The sequence below is a fragment of the Pleurodeles waltl genome, chromosome 11, assembly GCF_031143425.1.
Source record: "Pleurodeles waltl isolate 20211129_DDA chromosome 11, aPleWal1.hap1.20221129, whole genome shotgun sequence".
NCBI lineage: Eukaryota > Metazoa > Chordata > Amphibia > Caudata > Salamandridae > Pleurodeles > Pleurodeles waltl.
In genome coordinates, this window is record NC_090450.1 from 951,496,612 (window position 1) to 951,511,755 (window position 15,144).

General features: G+C 46.9%; 1 protein-coding gene across 6 annotated transcripts in view; it reads right to left on the reverse strand.

Annotated features, from left to right (window-relative positions):
- CABIN1 (calcineurin binding protein 1) overlaps positions 1–15,144 on the reverse strand; it is a 1,028,293-nt gene that overhangs the window by 850,333 nt on the left and 162,816 nt on the right. For all 6 annotated transcript variants that reach the window (XM_069215153.1, XM_069215155.1, XM_069215154.1 and 3 more), the window contains exon 11: positions 13,133–13,269. In XM_069215153.1, the coding sequence (XP_069071254.1) occupies positions 13,133–13,269 (137 nt within the window). The remainder of the gene's footprint in view (positions 1–13,132; positions 13,270–15,144) is intronic.

Here is a 15,144-nt window from a genome sequence, read left to right on the forward strand (position 1 = left end):
CCACTGTCTAAACTGTTTAGAATTTTTAAATACTTTAGTCAGTTAGGCCTTTTTAGAAGTAGAAAGTTTTTTTTTAAGTTTTTTTTTAGTTTTTTTTTTAGTTCTAATAAGGTCCCAACTACTTTAAAAACCATGACTGAAGCAGCAGGTCCATCCCAGGAGCTCAATCAGGCACCCTACAAAAACCTTAAGTTGCTCCAACTTACAGCCCTCTGCCAAGCATGGAAAGTTGCCATGGGGCATAAACCCACTAAAGCACATCTGCAGCAGCTGCTGGCAGAAAATGGTAAGAGTCATGGCAGAGAAATAAACCCCCAATGGGGAAAAGGATGTTGAGGAGGATGATGATTCCATCAACTGCCCTACTGACAGTAACACCACTGGGAGCAGTTCTGACAGTACTCCAGATGATGCAGATAGTGAAGATGCTGATCTGTAGAAACTAGCTAAGAGGATAGAATTAGAGGCTAAATTCTTAGCTACAGAAAAGGAAAGAGCTGAGATGGGCCTAGAACCCATACCTGGTGGCAGCAAATTCAAAAGGTAGAAACAAAAAAGCTTTTGACCCTAAGATCCACAAAGGGATTGTCGCCAAATATACTGAAGGTGATATTATCAAGTGGTTTACAGCCATGAACAGGGCATATAAAATGAGGAAGCTCTCTACTCAGAGTTTTTCAGGAAAGTGTAGAGATAGGCTCCTGACACTGAATGATGCAGATGCTGAGTACTATGACTGGACGAAGGATACCCTTATTGAGGGCTTTTGACTCACCACTGAGGCGTACAGGATCAGGTTCAGACAGAGTCGAAAAACCTCTAGTCAAACCAGGGCAGATTTTGTTGACTTATCAGTCAAGACACTATGGCCCTCAATATGACTTTGGTGGTCTTTTACACAGACTGCCAAAGCCGTGGGCACAGAAGAACGCCAGTGCTGGTGGTCTTTCGACTGCCATATTAGGAGTACTGAAGGATTTTCACCACAATTTGGGTGGAAATCCTTCAGCAGTTATTCTGGCTGTCAGCGGCTCAGAGGCGCTGCCACGCCAAAAGGACTACGCCTGCCGTATTACGAGCAGTAATACGGCGTGGCGGTGTCCTGATGGTCGGGCGCTGCCGGCGGTGGAAGCGCCAGCTCCAGTTCCCTGGCGGACGTCCGCCTCACTGGACAAGGTAAGTTGATCGTCTGACAGGGGAAAGGGATGAGGGGGTGAGAGGGTGGAGAGGGTTGCGGGGGTCAGGGTGTGTGTCAATGTGTGTCTAAGTGTTAGTGTGTATGCATGTTTGAATGCGGGTGTGATTGCTGAAGTGAGTGCATGTTGGAATGTTTGTGTGAATGTGTGTTTTGGTGCGAGTCAATGCGCGTATATATGCGTGTTGGCGAATGCGTGTATGTGGGATGCGTCTGGGTGTGTGTGCGCGTATGCATGGAGGTTAGGGTGGGGGAGAGAGGTGCCGTCACGAAGGGGGGGGGGGGGACGGTGGGTGCTGTCATGGAAGGGGGGGCTGTTGTCACAGAAGGCGGGGTGGGGTGTATTGTATTTGCAGGCGGGGTTGAGAGAGTCATCTGCCCTGCGACAGGAAAGGAATTTCCTGTCGCTGGCAGCCTTTCTGCCAGGGTTTTCGTGGAGGTGCTACTGCCGCAGAAACCCTGGCGGAAGCAGACTCCTTATACTGCCGGTTGTATACTTGGGCCACCTTGTGGGTGGATGCCACATTCAACCCCTTCAACCCAAGATCCGGACAATTATGGACTGGGTAGCTCCAACCACTAGGACTCAAGTCAGGACATTCCTTGTCTTGACTGAGTACTACAGGAGGTTAGTGAACAGGAAGGGTACCATTGTGCCCCCTCACAGAACTGACCTCTAGGAAAATGCCAAAGAAGGTAAACTGGACAGTGAGCTGTCAAAAGGCTTTTGACACTCTGAAGGAGGCGATGTGCTCAGCACCCGTTATGAAAGGGCTGTAATATTCTAAGCATAGTGACTTAGACAGATGCCTCTGAACATGAGATTAGAACTGTCCTATCCCAAACCATTAAAGGTGGCCACGAACGACCTGTTGCTTTCATTAGCAGGAGGTTACTCCCCAGAGAGCAGTGCTTGAGTGACATTCAGAAGGAAGCCTTTGCTGTGGTCTGGTCCCTGAAGAAGCTGAGACCATACCCGTTTGGTTCTCACTTCCTTGTTCAAACTGACTACAGGCCTCTCAGAAGGCAGAAGCAAGCGAAAGGTGAAAACCCCAAACTGTTGACGTTGTCCATCTCCCTACAGGGAGTGGACTTCACAGTGGAGAACAGTCCTGGGACTGACCATGCCAAGTCTGGTGGCCTTTCCAGGTTTTTCCACCCACTTAGCGGATGAGGACTCTCTTGGGAACGGTTAGTGCTCTTTTGTTTGGGGAGGGTGGGGAGGTGCGGGGGCATAAGAAGGTGCCCCTTTTTGACATCGTCACTCCCACTTTTTGCCTGTTATTTGATGAAACTTTGACAAAGTGCACTGGGTTCCTGCTAACCAGGTCCCCAGTACCACATCTCTTTCCCTAAAACTGTACAATTGTTCCCCAACTGGCAACACCCATGTCTGTTCAGAGTAAATAGTACCCGAGGTACCTAGGGCAAGGGTACCAAGAAGGGTCCCCAAGGGACGAAGCATGTAGTGTGCCACCCTCAGGGACCCAGCAACTAACTCATGCAGACTGCCATTGCAGGCTGAGTGTCTGGGTACAGCTAAAATGAAAACACACATGGTATGCCCACTAACAATGCATGCAATATGTGTAAGTCAGCACAACAGCAGGAATCCTATAGACTTAAGGCAGGTTGCATTATATTACATGTGGGCATATCAGCAAGAAAAGATATGCCCCTGCTATGTGTTTGTCGATTCGTAGACATAGTAAGTGACCAGAGAAGCCATTTTAAGTACATGTGCTGAACACTGGTCAATATGAGTTCCCCAGCTACATGTTGGCTTCACTGAAACTAGGGATATTTGGTATCAAACATCTAGTATTAATAAACCTCACTGATTACAGTGATGCATTTATTAATACATGCACCCAAAGGGCACCTTAGAGGTGCCTCCTGAAAAACATACTAACTGCTGGTGTACTGCCCAGCTTTCTATCAACCAACATGTTTCTGACCCCTCCAAGGGTGAGAGCCTCCACTCTCGGTGATCAGGAATAAAGCCTGCTCTGGCAGGGGTGTTACCACACCCCTCCCAACAGGACGACCTGCCAATCTGCATTCTTAGGCAGTGGGGGTTCAAACAGCTGGGTATGTAGATCTGGCTTCCCTCAGAGGAGGATATGCTAACCCCCCTCACCCAGGGCCCACTTTGCATCTGGACAGGTGGGAACATTTGTAGTCAGAAAGGTGTCCCTACTCCTCAGGTCTGTTCCATCCCCAAAGTGAGCTGCCTGTTGTGGACACAAAATCTGAAAGTCTGCCATCTTGGTGATGGCAGAACTAGGAACTTTGGGACAGGGTTATGCTCACTCCCCACAGGAAGTGGTTTTATAGGGGGTGTAGTGACCCCAAGGGGTAAGTAGCCCATTGGCCTCTACTCTATAGTCCTCTAGCACACCTATATTCAATATTTAGGGGAGCCACCTGGCCAGAAAGAAGAAGGATACTACAGAGATGAAAAAGCAAGAACTGAAGAACCAGTGACCGACTCGGCTGAGTGACTCTGCGCCAACCCTGCCAGCTGACTTCGATAATTGCGACAAAGACACCTCATCCTGTACCTGCGTGTGCTTTAAAATGACCCGGAGGACTGCCAGCCTTCGCCTGGCAACTCGAGAAACCCTGCGGGGACTCCAGACTGGCAAAACCAGATGTTGGATAGCACCACTGCACCCGTGCCCCCTAGCCCGAGTTGAAGTAGGCCAATGGTGTCAGCATAGTCCCCAGTCCCTCCAAAGATGAAGTCCATCATGGATCTCTCCACTGTGACTTTCACAGAAACATCTGCAGCCTCTTTCTGAAGGCCCCCATCCCGTGACCACCTCTGGTGATGGAAACCCAAAGGTCCACTGCACCTCGCTGCCTCAGACCGAGGAGGAGAGAGCCAAAGGTGTCCCTACTTCCCGAGCCTCATGAGACCTGAGCCAACTTGTTGGTTCAGCTGGAATGGATCGCCAGTCCATGCTTGCAGCCTCTTTCTGCAGGCCCCCCTCTCCTGTAACCGCTTCCGGTGACGGAAACCCGAAGGTCCACAACACCTCTGCACCTGGACTGAGGACAACCGGGCCACATGTGTCCCTATGTCCCCAAATATACTGCACCACTGCTCCCAGCTGTCCCAGGGTGACCTGTTGGTGTGGCCTAGGACCCTGCCCTGTACTCATTTCAAGTCTGGAAGACTTGGGAGGTTTGGGACAAGTAGCCATTGGTAAATTCAATATGTCTGTCAGGAGTGGTTGTCTAGACTCTGCTCAAAGATAGAGCTGACCAACTTCTGTGAATGCCATGATGGAGCTTGGTGAAACGGCTCAAAGCTGTCGCTGAGATAACGGAACAGACCTGCATCCCAGTGGTATGGGGTCAGGACTTGGACATATTCCCATCAGAGAAGCCACAATGACAACTAAGTTAGAAGTTGTTAGAGGAAGAGCTCATCCAAGCAATTCTAAAGAAAATCATCCCAGGCACCACTAAGCATGCCAGTGTTAGCAGAAGCTGACGGACCGGCATGGTCAAATCATAAGAACAAACTTCCATGCACAGTGAAGAGATTGTACCTTGTGGAAGGCACTGTCACTGTCGCAAAGGTGGCTATCTAGCTTGCGTGAGTGGTGGGTTGTGACTTGGCACGATGAAGAAGAACCCAAGCCACAAGACCATCAGAATGAGAGCACCCTGCAGCCTGCTCTTCACTGGTACTGGGGCTGCCATTTGTGATCCAGCACATCAGCTGGACCATACTGGCAAAAGTAATACCTCTGCTTGATGGTCTGTATCACAAACACACCACTGGACGTATTGCTCATGCTGACACTCTGAACAGGAGGTACACCCTGCCCCAGCAAGGACATACATCAGACCAATAAAAGTACAGTAACATTGAATTAACATACAAACTGGGAAGAGGCAAGAGAAAGTATTTGGGTCTCAGGCATGAGTGCATTTTGACCTCCCTAACAACCAGCTGGGGCACCCCCAAAGATTCCTCTGCCCCAGGGTTCCACTACACAGTTAGCATTGTTCTGTCCCAGTAACGGTTATGGGCACTGCTCCCATTAGAAGCCCTGAAAATGCCCACTATGGATTATGTCAGTATAGTTTTAGATGTGTTAATCGTGTTAAAATACTTTTCTTTCCTAAAAGCAAAGTTCTGAACAATGATTTGTTAATGGCTATTCAATGCTTTTCGAGTGATGAGTCTCTAACCCCATACCACCTTCCTGAGTAAGCCTCGGACTGCTCAACTTCACTACCCTGACCTGAGAGTTAAGTGCTGAAAGGGTGTACCTGGTGATCATAGTCGAGCCCAATAGTAGGGTTATACACAGGGACGCAAATCTCAGATTCATGCAAATGAGCCCAGTAACCCTGCCTGCTGAGGGACTCCCAAAAAGATTCAAACACTACTCAAACCAGGGTCTGCAGTAAGACGGACTAACCACCCTGCAACACTAACCACACAAATCTGAGTCAGCCCTGACCAGCAGCTCACATCCTTTAAGCCTGGACAACAAAAACAGGAGTCTGTGCTGAAGTACAGCATACTCACCACTCCAGGCCAAGACCATCTAAGCGTCAGTCCAAAGTGACAGGTACCACATCCCTCCAAAGATGGATCACCAAGATCAGAGTTAGATCTAATAGGGAGCTCAGCCTCTGCAAGACTGGCCACCAAACTTGAACTGTAGGCTCATATACTCTAGGACATAGCCACCTAAGGAAGAATATGCACAGATGGGCATTTTATGCCCACACCCAAAGTACAGACCTCCAAAGCAGTCTCCTCTAATAACAAACTAACTTTCTCTACAAGTCCATCAAATCAGATTATGAGAAAGGCTGACTGAGGGAAGATGGTGCAGGCCTTGAAAAATCATAAAAATTTTACTAGACCTGTTGGTCAAGTAACTTAAATAATCTACTCGACCTAACTGTAATGTACTTGACCCCTAAACGGGTCTGAAATGTTGCGATCCTAGGCAAATAGTTTACAGTCTCGCCTTTTTCTTCATTCTCACATGTGATTGCAACTTCAAATATGTGAGCTCAGCATTTCTGCAGAACAAAAAAACTCTTTTGTTTGATTAAGTAGACTAAAGTTTGCTGTATGCATCACAAGAATCTAGCCCACATATAGGGAACCCATGACTTCTTTTTAGTTTACTAACTGCATTGCCATCAGGGCAGGAGTGTTTCTCAGTTTGTTTAAACACTCTATTGTAATAAATGTATTACTAAACTATGATGTGGTAGCATATTGTCATCTACACACAGCACATTTCCAAGAAATGTCCAAAAACCTCTCCGCTATCTTGAAGCTTTACTGATAAAAAATATATAAAGGGCCAGATGTATCAAACTGTTTTACCCATTTTGTGTCTATGGAAAAATGTGTTCATACATATGGCCCATAGTGTATTAACAATCTGTGAAAACTGGGTTTCAGAAAAAACATATCCTTTGCACATCAACAAGTAAAGTATTCTGATTTGTTTTTATCCAACTAAATGAAAATGTCACTTACCCAGTGTACATCTGTTCGTGGCATCAGTCGCAGTAGATTCGCATGTTTTGCAATAGCTCGCCATCTGGTGTTGGGCCGGAGTGTTACAAGTTGTTTTTCTTCGAAGAAGTCTTTCGAGTCACGGGACCGAGTGACTCCTCCTTTTGTCTCCATTGCGCATGGGCGTCGACTCCATCTTCGATTGTTTTTCCCCGCAGAGGGTGAGGTAGGAGTTGAATTGTAGTAATAGTGCCCATGCAATGGAGTGACTAAGTATGCACCTATTTAAGGTTGAGATGATACATATATAAATAATTGAAGGTAACTTCCAAACTGCTACAGGCTCCCGGGGAGGCGGGTGGGCACATGCGAATCTACTGCGACTGATGCAACGAACAGATGTACACTGGGTAAGTGACATTTTCAGTTCGATGGCATCTGTCGCTGTAGATACGCATGTTTTGCATAGACTAGTAAGCAGTTATCTCCCCAAAAGCGGTGGATCAGCCTGTAGGAGTGGAAGTAGTCTGAAACAATGTTCTTAATACGGCTTGACCTACTGTGGCTTGTTGTGCGGATAACACGTCTACACAGTAGTGCTTGGTGAATGTGTGAGGCGTAGACCATGTGGCTGCCTTACATATTTCTTGCATTGGGATGTTTCCTAGAAAGGCCATGGTAGCACCCTTTTTTCTGGTTGAGTGTGCCCTTGGTGTAATGGGCAGCTGTCGTTTAGCTTTAAGGTAGCAGATTTGGATGCATTTAACTATCCATCTGGCTATACCTTGTTTTGATATTGGGTTTCCTGCATGAGGTTTTTGAAATGCAATAAATAGTTGTTTAGTCTTTCTGATGTTTTTTGTTCTGTCAATGTAATACATCAATGCTCTTTTGACATCTAATGTATGTAGTGCCCTTTCAGCTACGGTATCTGGCTGTGGAAAGAACACTGGAAGTTCCACTGTTTGATTTAGATGGAACGGTGAAATAACCTTTGGCAAAAATTTAGGATTGGTCCTTAGGACGACCTTATTCTTGTGTAGTTGTATAAAAGGTTCCTGTATTGTAAACGCCTGAATCTCGCTTACTCTTCTTAGGGAAGTCATGGTGATGAGAAATGCCACCTTCCAGGTTAGGAACTGTATGTCGCAGGAGTGCATGGGTTCAAAAGGTGGACACATAAGTCTAGTTAGGACAACATTTAGGTTCCATGAAGGAACAGGTGGTGTTCTTGGTGGTATAATTCTCCTAAGGCCCTCCATAAATGCTTTAATAACTGGTATCTTATATAGGGAAGTTGAATAGGTAGTCTGCAGGTATGCAGATATTGCTGCAAGGTGTATTTTAATGGAAGAGAAAGCCAGGTTAGATTTTTGTAAGTGAAGCAAGTAACCCACTACCTGTTCTGGAGTTGTGTGTAATGGTTGTATTTGATTAATATGGCAGTAGCAAACAAACCTCTTCCATTTACTTGCATAGCAGTGCCTGGTGGATGGCCTTCTGGCTTGTTTTATGACTTCCATACATTCTTGGGTAAGTTGTAAGTGCCCGAATTCTAGGATTTCAGGAGCCAGATTGCTAGATTCAGCGATGCTGGATCTGGGTGTCTGATCTTTTGGTTGTGCTGTGTCAACAGATCTGGCCTGTTGGGCAATTTGATGCAGGGTACTACTGATAGGTCTAGCAGCGTTGTGTACCAGGGTTGCCTTGCCCAAGTTGGTGCTATCAATATGAGTTTGATTTTTTTTTGACTGAGTTTGTTTACCAGGTAAGGAAGGAGAGGGAGAGGAGGAAAAGCGTAAGCAAATATCCCTGACCAGTTCATCCATAGGGCATTGCCTTGGGACTGTTTGTGTGGGTATCTGGATGCGAAGTTTTGGCATTTTGCGTTCTCCCTTGTCGCAAACAAGTCTATCTGAGGTGTTCCCCAGAGTTTGAAATAAGTGTTCAGAATTTGGGGGTGAATTTCCCATTCGTGGACCTGTTGGTGATCTCGAGAGAGATTGTCTGCGAGATGATTTTGGATCCCTGGTATAAATTGTGCTATTAGGCGAATTTGGTTGTGAATTGCCCAACGCCAAATCTTTTGTGCTAGCAGGCTTAACTGCGTGGAGTGCGTCCCCCCTTGCTTGTTTAGATAATACATTGTTGTCATGTTGTCTGTTTTGACGAGAATGTATTTGTGAACTATTATTGGTTGGAAAGCTTTTAGTGCTTGAAAAACTGCTAGAAGTTCTAGGTGATTTATATGCAGTGTTGTTTGATATACGTTCCATTGTCCTTGTATGCTGTGTTGATCGAGGTGTGCTCCCCACCCTGTCATGGAAGCATCTGTTGTTATTACGTATTGTGGCACTGGGTCTTGGAAAGGCCGCCCTTTGTTTAAATTTATGTTGTTCCACCACAGAAGCGAGAGGTAAGTTTGGCGGTCTATTAACACCAGATCTAGAAGATGACCCTGTGCTTGAGACCACTGTGATGCTAGGCACTGTTGTAAGGGCCTCATGTGCAGTCTTGCGTTTGGGACAATGGCTATGCATGAAGACATCATGCCTAGGAGTTGTAGTACCATCTTTGCGTGTATCCTTTGTGTTGGATACATGCGTTGTATGATGGTGTTGAAATTTTGAATTCTTTGTGGACTTGGAGTGGCTACTCCTTTTGATGTGTCTATTATGGCTCCCAGGTATTGTTGTACCTTGCGCGGCAGAATTTTGGATTTTGTGAAATTGACGGTGAACCCTAGTTTGAAGAGGGTTTGTATGATATGATTTGTGTGATTTGAGCACTGTATTAACGAATGGGCCTTGATTAGCCAGTCGTCTAGATATGGGAACACATGTATTTGCTGCCTTCTTATGTGTGCAGCGACTACCGCTAGACATTTGGTAAAGACTCTTGGTGCGGTTGTTAATCCGAAAGGCAGTACCTTGAATTGGTAATGTATTCCTTTGAATACAAACCTTAGGTATTTCCTGTGCGATGGGTGTATTGGTATATGGAAATAAGCATCCTTGAGGTCTAAAGTTGCCATGTAGTCGTGTAGTTTTAGCAATGGCAATACTTCTTGTAGTGTGACCATGTGAAAGTGGTCTGATTTGATGAAAGTGTTCACTACTCTGAGGTCTAGGATTGGTCTCAGCGTTTTGTCCTTCTTTGGTATCAGAAAGTACAGTGAGTAAACTCCTGTGTTTATTTGTGTGTTTGGCACTAATTCGATTGCATTCTTTTGCAATAGTGCCTGCACTTCTATCTCCAGGAGATTGGAATGGTGTGTTGTCAAATTTTGTGCTTTTGGTGGTATGTTTGGAGGGAATTGTAGAAATTCTATGCAATAACCATGTTGGATAATTGCTAGAACCCAAGTGTCTGTAGTGATTTCCTCCCATGCTTTGTAATAATGACTTATTCTTCCCCCCACTGGTGTTGTGTGGAGGGGGTGAGTGACATGTGAGTCACTGTTTAGTAGTAGGGGTTTTGGGGCTCTGAAATCTTCCTCTATTTCTAGGGAATTGCCCTCCTCTATATTGTCCCCGAAAACCTCCTCTATACTGTCCCTGGTAACTGGACGGTGTTGCTTGTGAGGTGCTGGCTTGTGTGCTCTGACCCCGAAACCCCCCTCGAAAGGGTGTTTTACGGAATGTGCTGTAATTCCCTCTGCTCTGCGGGGAGTAGAGTGCGCCCATGGCTTTGGCAGTGTCCGTATCTTTTTTGAGTTTCTCAATCGCTGTGTCCACTTCTGGACCGAACAGTTCTTTTTCATTAAAAGGCATATTGAGAACTGCTTGTTGAATCTCTGGTTTAAATCCAGACGTTCGGAGCCATGCATGCCTTCTGATAGTTACAGATGTATTAATTGTCCGTGCAGCTGTATCTGCAGCGTCCATGGAGGAGCGGATCTGGTTGTTGGAAATGGTCTGTCCCTCCTCAACCACTTGTTTTGCCCTATTTTGGAAGTCCTTGGGCAGATGTTCAATGAGATGTTGCATCTCGTCCCAGTGGGCTCTGTCATAGCGCGCAAGTAGTGCCTGTGAGTTCGCGATGCGCCACTGGTTTGCAGCTTGTGCTGCGACTCTTTTACCAGCTGCATCGAACTTGCGGCTTTCTTTTTCTGGGGGTGGTGCATCTCCAGATGTGTGAGAGTTGGCCCTTTTCCTAGCTGCTCCTACAACGACAGTTCTGGTGGCAGCTGTGTAGTGATGAAAACCGGGTCTGTAGGAGGCGCCTTATACTTTTTTTCCACCCTTGGTGTGATTGCCCTACTTTTGACCGGCTCCTTAAAGATTTCTTTCGCGTGCCGGAGCATACCAGGGAGCATAGGCAGGCTTTGGTATGAGCTGTGGGTGGAGGAGAGTGTGTTGAATAAAAAATCATCCTCGACCTTTTCTGAGTGGAGGCTTACGTTGTGAAATTGTGCTGCTCTAGCCACCACTTGAGAATACGCGGTGCTGTCTTCTGGTGGAGATGGCTTCGTAGGGTATGCCTCCGGACTGTTATCTGACACTGGGGCGTCGTATAAGTCCCATGCGTCTTGATCTTGGTCACCCTGGCTTATGGTGGTGTGAGCTGGGGAGTGTGATGGAGTTCGTGCTGGTGAGACGTTAATCACGGGCGGAGGAGAGGGTGGTGGGGTAACTCTTTTCACCACTTTTGGCTGTGGTGTCTGTTCAGTTTGGAACTCCAACCTTCTCTTTCTTCTAATGGGGGGAAGGGTGCTTATTTTTCCTGTCCCCTGCTGTATGAAGATACGCTTTTGCGTATGGTCCACATCAGTTGATTGTAGCTCCTCCTCAAACCTATGATTTTGCATTTGGGAGGTTAGCGAGTGCTCTTCTGTATAAGAGCCTGAAGCTGGGTCGCTTACAGTTTGTTTCGGCACCGAAACCCTGTCTGCGTGTTTTTTCGGCTCCGAGGTGACTTTTTTCTTTTTCGGGGCCGAAACCTCTCGGCGTCGATCTTCTTCGGTGCCGCTGTCTCGGCGTCGAGCCGTGTCCACACCGGCATCTCGGTGTCGAGGCTTGTCTCCAGCACTTTCTCGGTCCCGAGAAGGCTGCGTGCCGGTGTCTCGACCGGAGTCGGACGATCTCGGCACTGTTTGGGCCTTTTTCGGTGCCGACGGTCGGTCACCGAATTTATGGGTGGAGCCATGGCCTGATGGCAGTGGCGTCCCCTGGGCCTTGTAAATCTTCCTTTGTGTGGTTTTCGACGTCTTACTCACGGTTTGTGTATCGTCGAATCCTTCGGAGTCCGATTCTTGGATCGAGAAGGTACCTTCCTCTTCCTGCTCCTCGAACTCTCGGTGGGCTGTCGGCGCGGACGCCATCTGAAGTCTTCTGGCTCGACGGTCTCGGAGTGTCTTTCGGGACCGGAACGCACGACAGGCCTCACAGGTGTCTTCACTGTGCTCAGGTGACAGGCACAGGTTACAGACCAAGTGTTGGTCTGTATAGGGGTATTTATTGTGGCATTTGGGGCAGAAATGGAACGGGGTCCGTTCCATCGGCGTTCTTCAGCACGCGGTCGGGCCGACCAGGCTCCGACGGGGGATCGAAAAACTACCCCGAAGGGCACCGGAGCTCTTCGATCTTCGATGCGGTGTTGAATCTAAGTACGCCGATCCCGAACGCAACAATACCGACGAAAATCTTCCGAAATTAGCTAATTCTCTGTTCCGAAACTCGGAGCGACAGGAACACGTCCGAACCCGATGGCGGAAAAAAAACAATCGAAGATGGAGTCGACGCCCATGCGCAATGGAGACAAAAGGAGGAGTCACTCGGTCCCGTGACTCGAAAGACTTCTTCGAAGAAAAACAACTTGTAACACTCCGGCCCAACACCAGATGGCGAGCTATTGCAAAACATGCGTATCTACAGCGACAGATGCCATCGAACATATTGTTTTCATCACACAGAAATATAAAAATGGGCTTTCACAACTACTGAAATATATTTTGAAATGTTTGCACAGTTCACTTGGGTTTTTCCTAACACACAATATTTAAATGACTGACACTATATTTTATTTTATAATCTAAACAGCAGGTCACACAGTTTACCTTACAAATTTCTGGTACTCTGCAGTCAAGGAAAATTAATTGTAAGACAAATTGACTTTTGACCTCTATCTGTCAACACAGAGCAAATGTGAGATAAGAACAAGATTTAAAGGCATCTTTTATTGCCCCTTCACTTTTCAACTGAACAGAACACCTGTTCTTTGTCAACTCGCCAGAAGGGGCGAGTAAGCCTTAAAAATAGCTCGACCTGATCAAATAAGACTCGCCATAGTGAGTGGTCAAATAGATTTTTCGAGCCCTGTGGTGGAAGTATGGAGTAGAGTGTAAATAGGGTCAACCACAGGGAAACAAGGCAGGGGCTGTCAAGGATTTTTTACAGGGATAGAGTAAATAGTCATGATTGTTTCCTTACCAGATTCCATAAAGGTGGTGGAGTCAAATGACATTCTGAGTGGCCCAATGTGTGTGAAATCCTCAGGCTTCATCTCAGAGGGCCCCTCATAGCTACTGAACAGATCATCCTCTTCATCTGGGTCTTGTTTACGAAGCCTGAAAAGAACCAAATATAATCATTGCTATGATCATCAGTGTTCTAAATATAGTGCTTCTTACTGTACTTCTTCATAAGTAAGCATTGTAGGAAGTGTTAGTATTACCCAATTCAACAATCCTCAAAGGAGCCACCAACTCTGAGCAGAAGGTGGCATTGTCTCAGCCCCCTTTTATCGTGGGTGGAGACCAGAAGTCCTCATAGAGGTCCCGTCATTGAAAAATTGATCATGCCCCCAAATTACATTTCTTCACATTCACTTTGTACAGAAAGAACTTTAGCCCCACAATTACATTAAAGACAATTTATTTCTGATAAAGTGGTGCAATCGCTCTCTGTTTTAAGGCATTATCAATATGCACCTTTGTATTATGCAATATGTGTCCTCACTATTAATCATGGTGACGCTGTGCACAACAGTGTAAGAAGCTGGTTCTTTATATGGTATACCAAAATTATTTATACTATGGAGAGAATCCAGGGGTTCGCTTACCACTGGACAGGGGCTTGCTCTAGCAATCCCAAGGTGTTCTTTTAGGGAGTAGTGTGGTCGAGCAGACTAAGGCTTATGAGAGAGGAGTATGAGAAATTTACAAATACACACACAGTCAATAAATGAGACACACAACTCCATAAGGAGCTCCACAACAATTAACAAAAATATCAAGTACCTTTATTTATATTTTGGCACCAGAATCAATACGTTCAGGCAAGTACATTTTGAAACAAAAATCCTTATAGTTTAGAGAAGTCAACAGGGCAATTCTTGGAAGCTGCAATTTTATCCTATGGAGGAAGAACAAATACTGCATACTGATAGAGTACAGCAACTTACAGGACCAATCTCCTGACTTAAGTTTAGTATGGGGCAAGGTTCAAGGTCACACCAACAGGTCACAGCAGGCAGCACTGGGGCGACCAGGTGAAGAGGTGTAGTACAGCGTTGGGTGACCAATACTAGTCAATGGGGATCAGTCCGGTTGAAAAGAGGCTGCAGGTTAGGACTGGGGGTCCCAATCAGGGGCGAGCCACAAAGTGAGCTCGATTCTTGCAATGCTTGGGGATGTAGGGACCCCAGTGGTCCTCTTCTTCTTGGTCTGGGGCGTAGCGCTAGAGGGGGGCCCAAAGAACCAGCTGCGGCCATGGACTGGGGGACCAGTCCGGGTGAATCAACAAGTGGGCTCAGGTTTCACGAGCCTAGCGGACACAAAGACACCTGTGGTCCTCTTCTCCTCTGACCGGGTACAGAGGTGCAGGGGACTGTCGGCTTGCCATCACAGGAGGCAGTCATGGTTGAGGGGGGCCTGCACAAAGAGGCTGCAGGCTTCAGTGTGAAGGTCGCAGTGGGGAAACCCACGATGGACTTGATCTCTGGAGAGGCTGGGGACCAAGCTGGCACCATTCGTCCACTTCAGTTCTGGCTAGGGGCTGCAGGGCTGCTGTCCAGAGTCCTTTTCAGTCTTTCTTGGGTGCCTGAAAAGGTGCAGGAAAGCAGCTGTGCTGATCCACTGGATCTCCTTATACTGGAGTGAAGGCTAGCAGTCTCCCTGTGCTTTTGGAAGGTTCAGCAGCTGGAGGACGAGGTGTCTTTCAGCAATTGTAAATGTCAGCTAGCAGGGTTGGCTCTGTGACAGTCACTGATGTTCAGTTCTTGGCTTTTGCATCTCTGGAGTGTCGTTCAGGTCAGCAGTGATATGCTTTCCTGATGCCAGGACCTCCAATAAATACTGAATTAAGGGTGTTAGGGGAGTGTAGGGTAGTAGCTGTAGGAAAGTACCATCTTGCCTGGCATGTTACCCCCATTTTCAATGTATGTATGTTTGTTTTTGCCTATGTGTCACAGGGATCCTGCTAGTCAGGACCCCAGTGCTCCT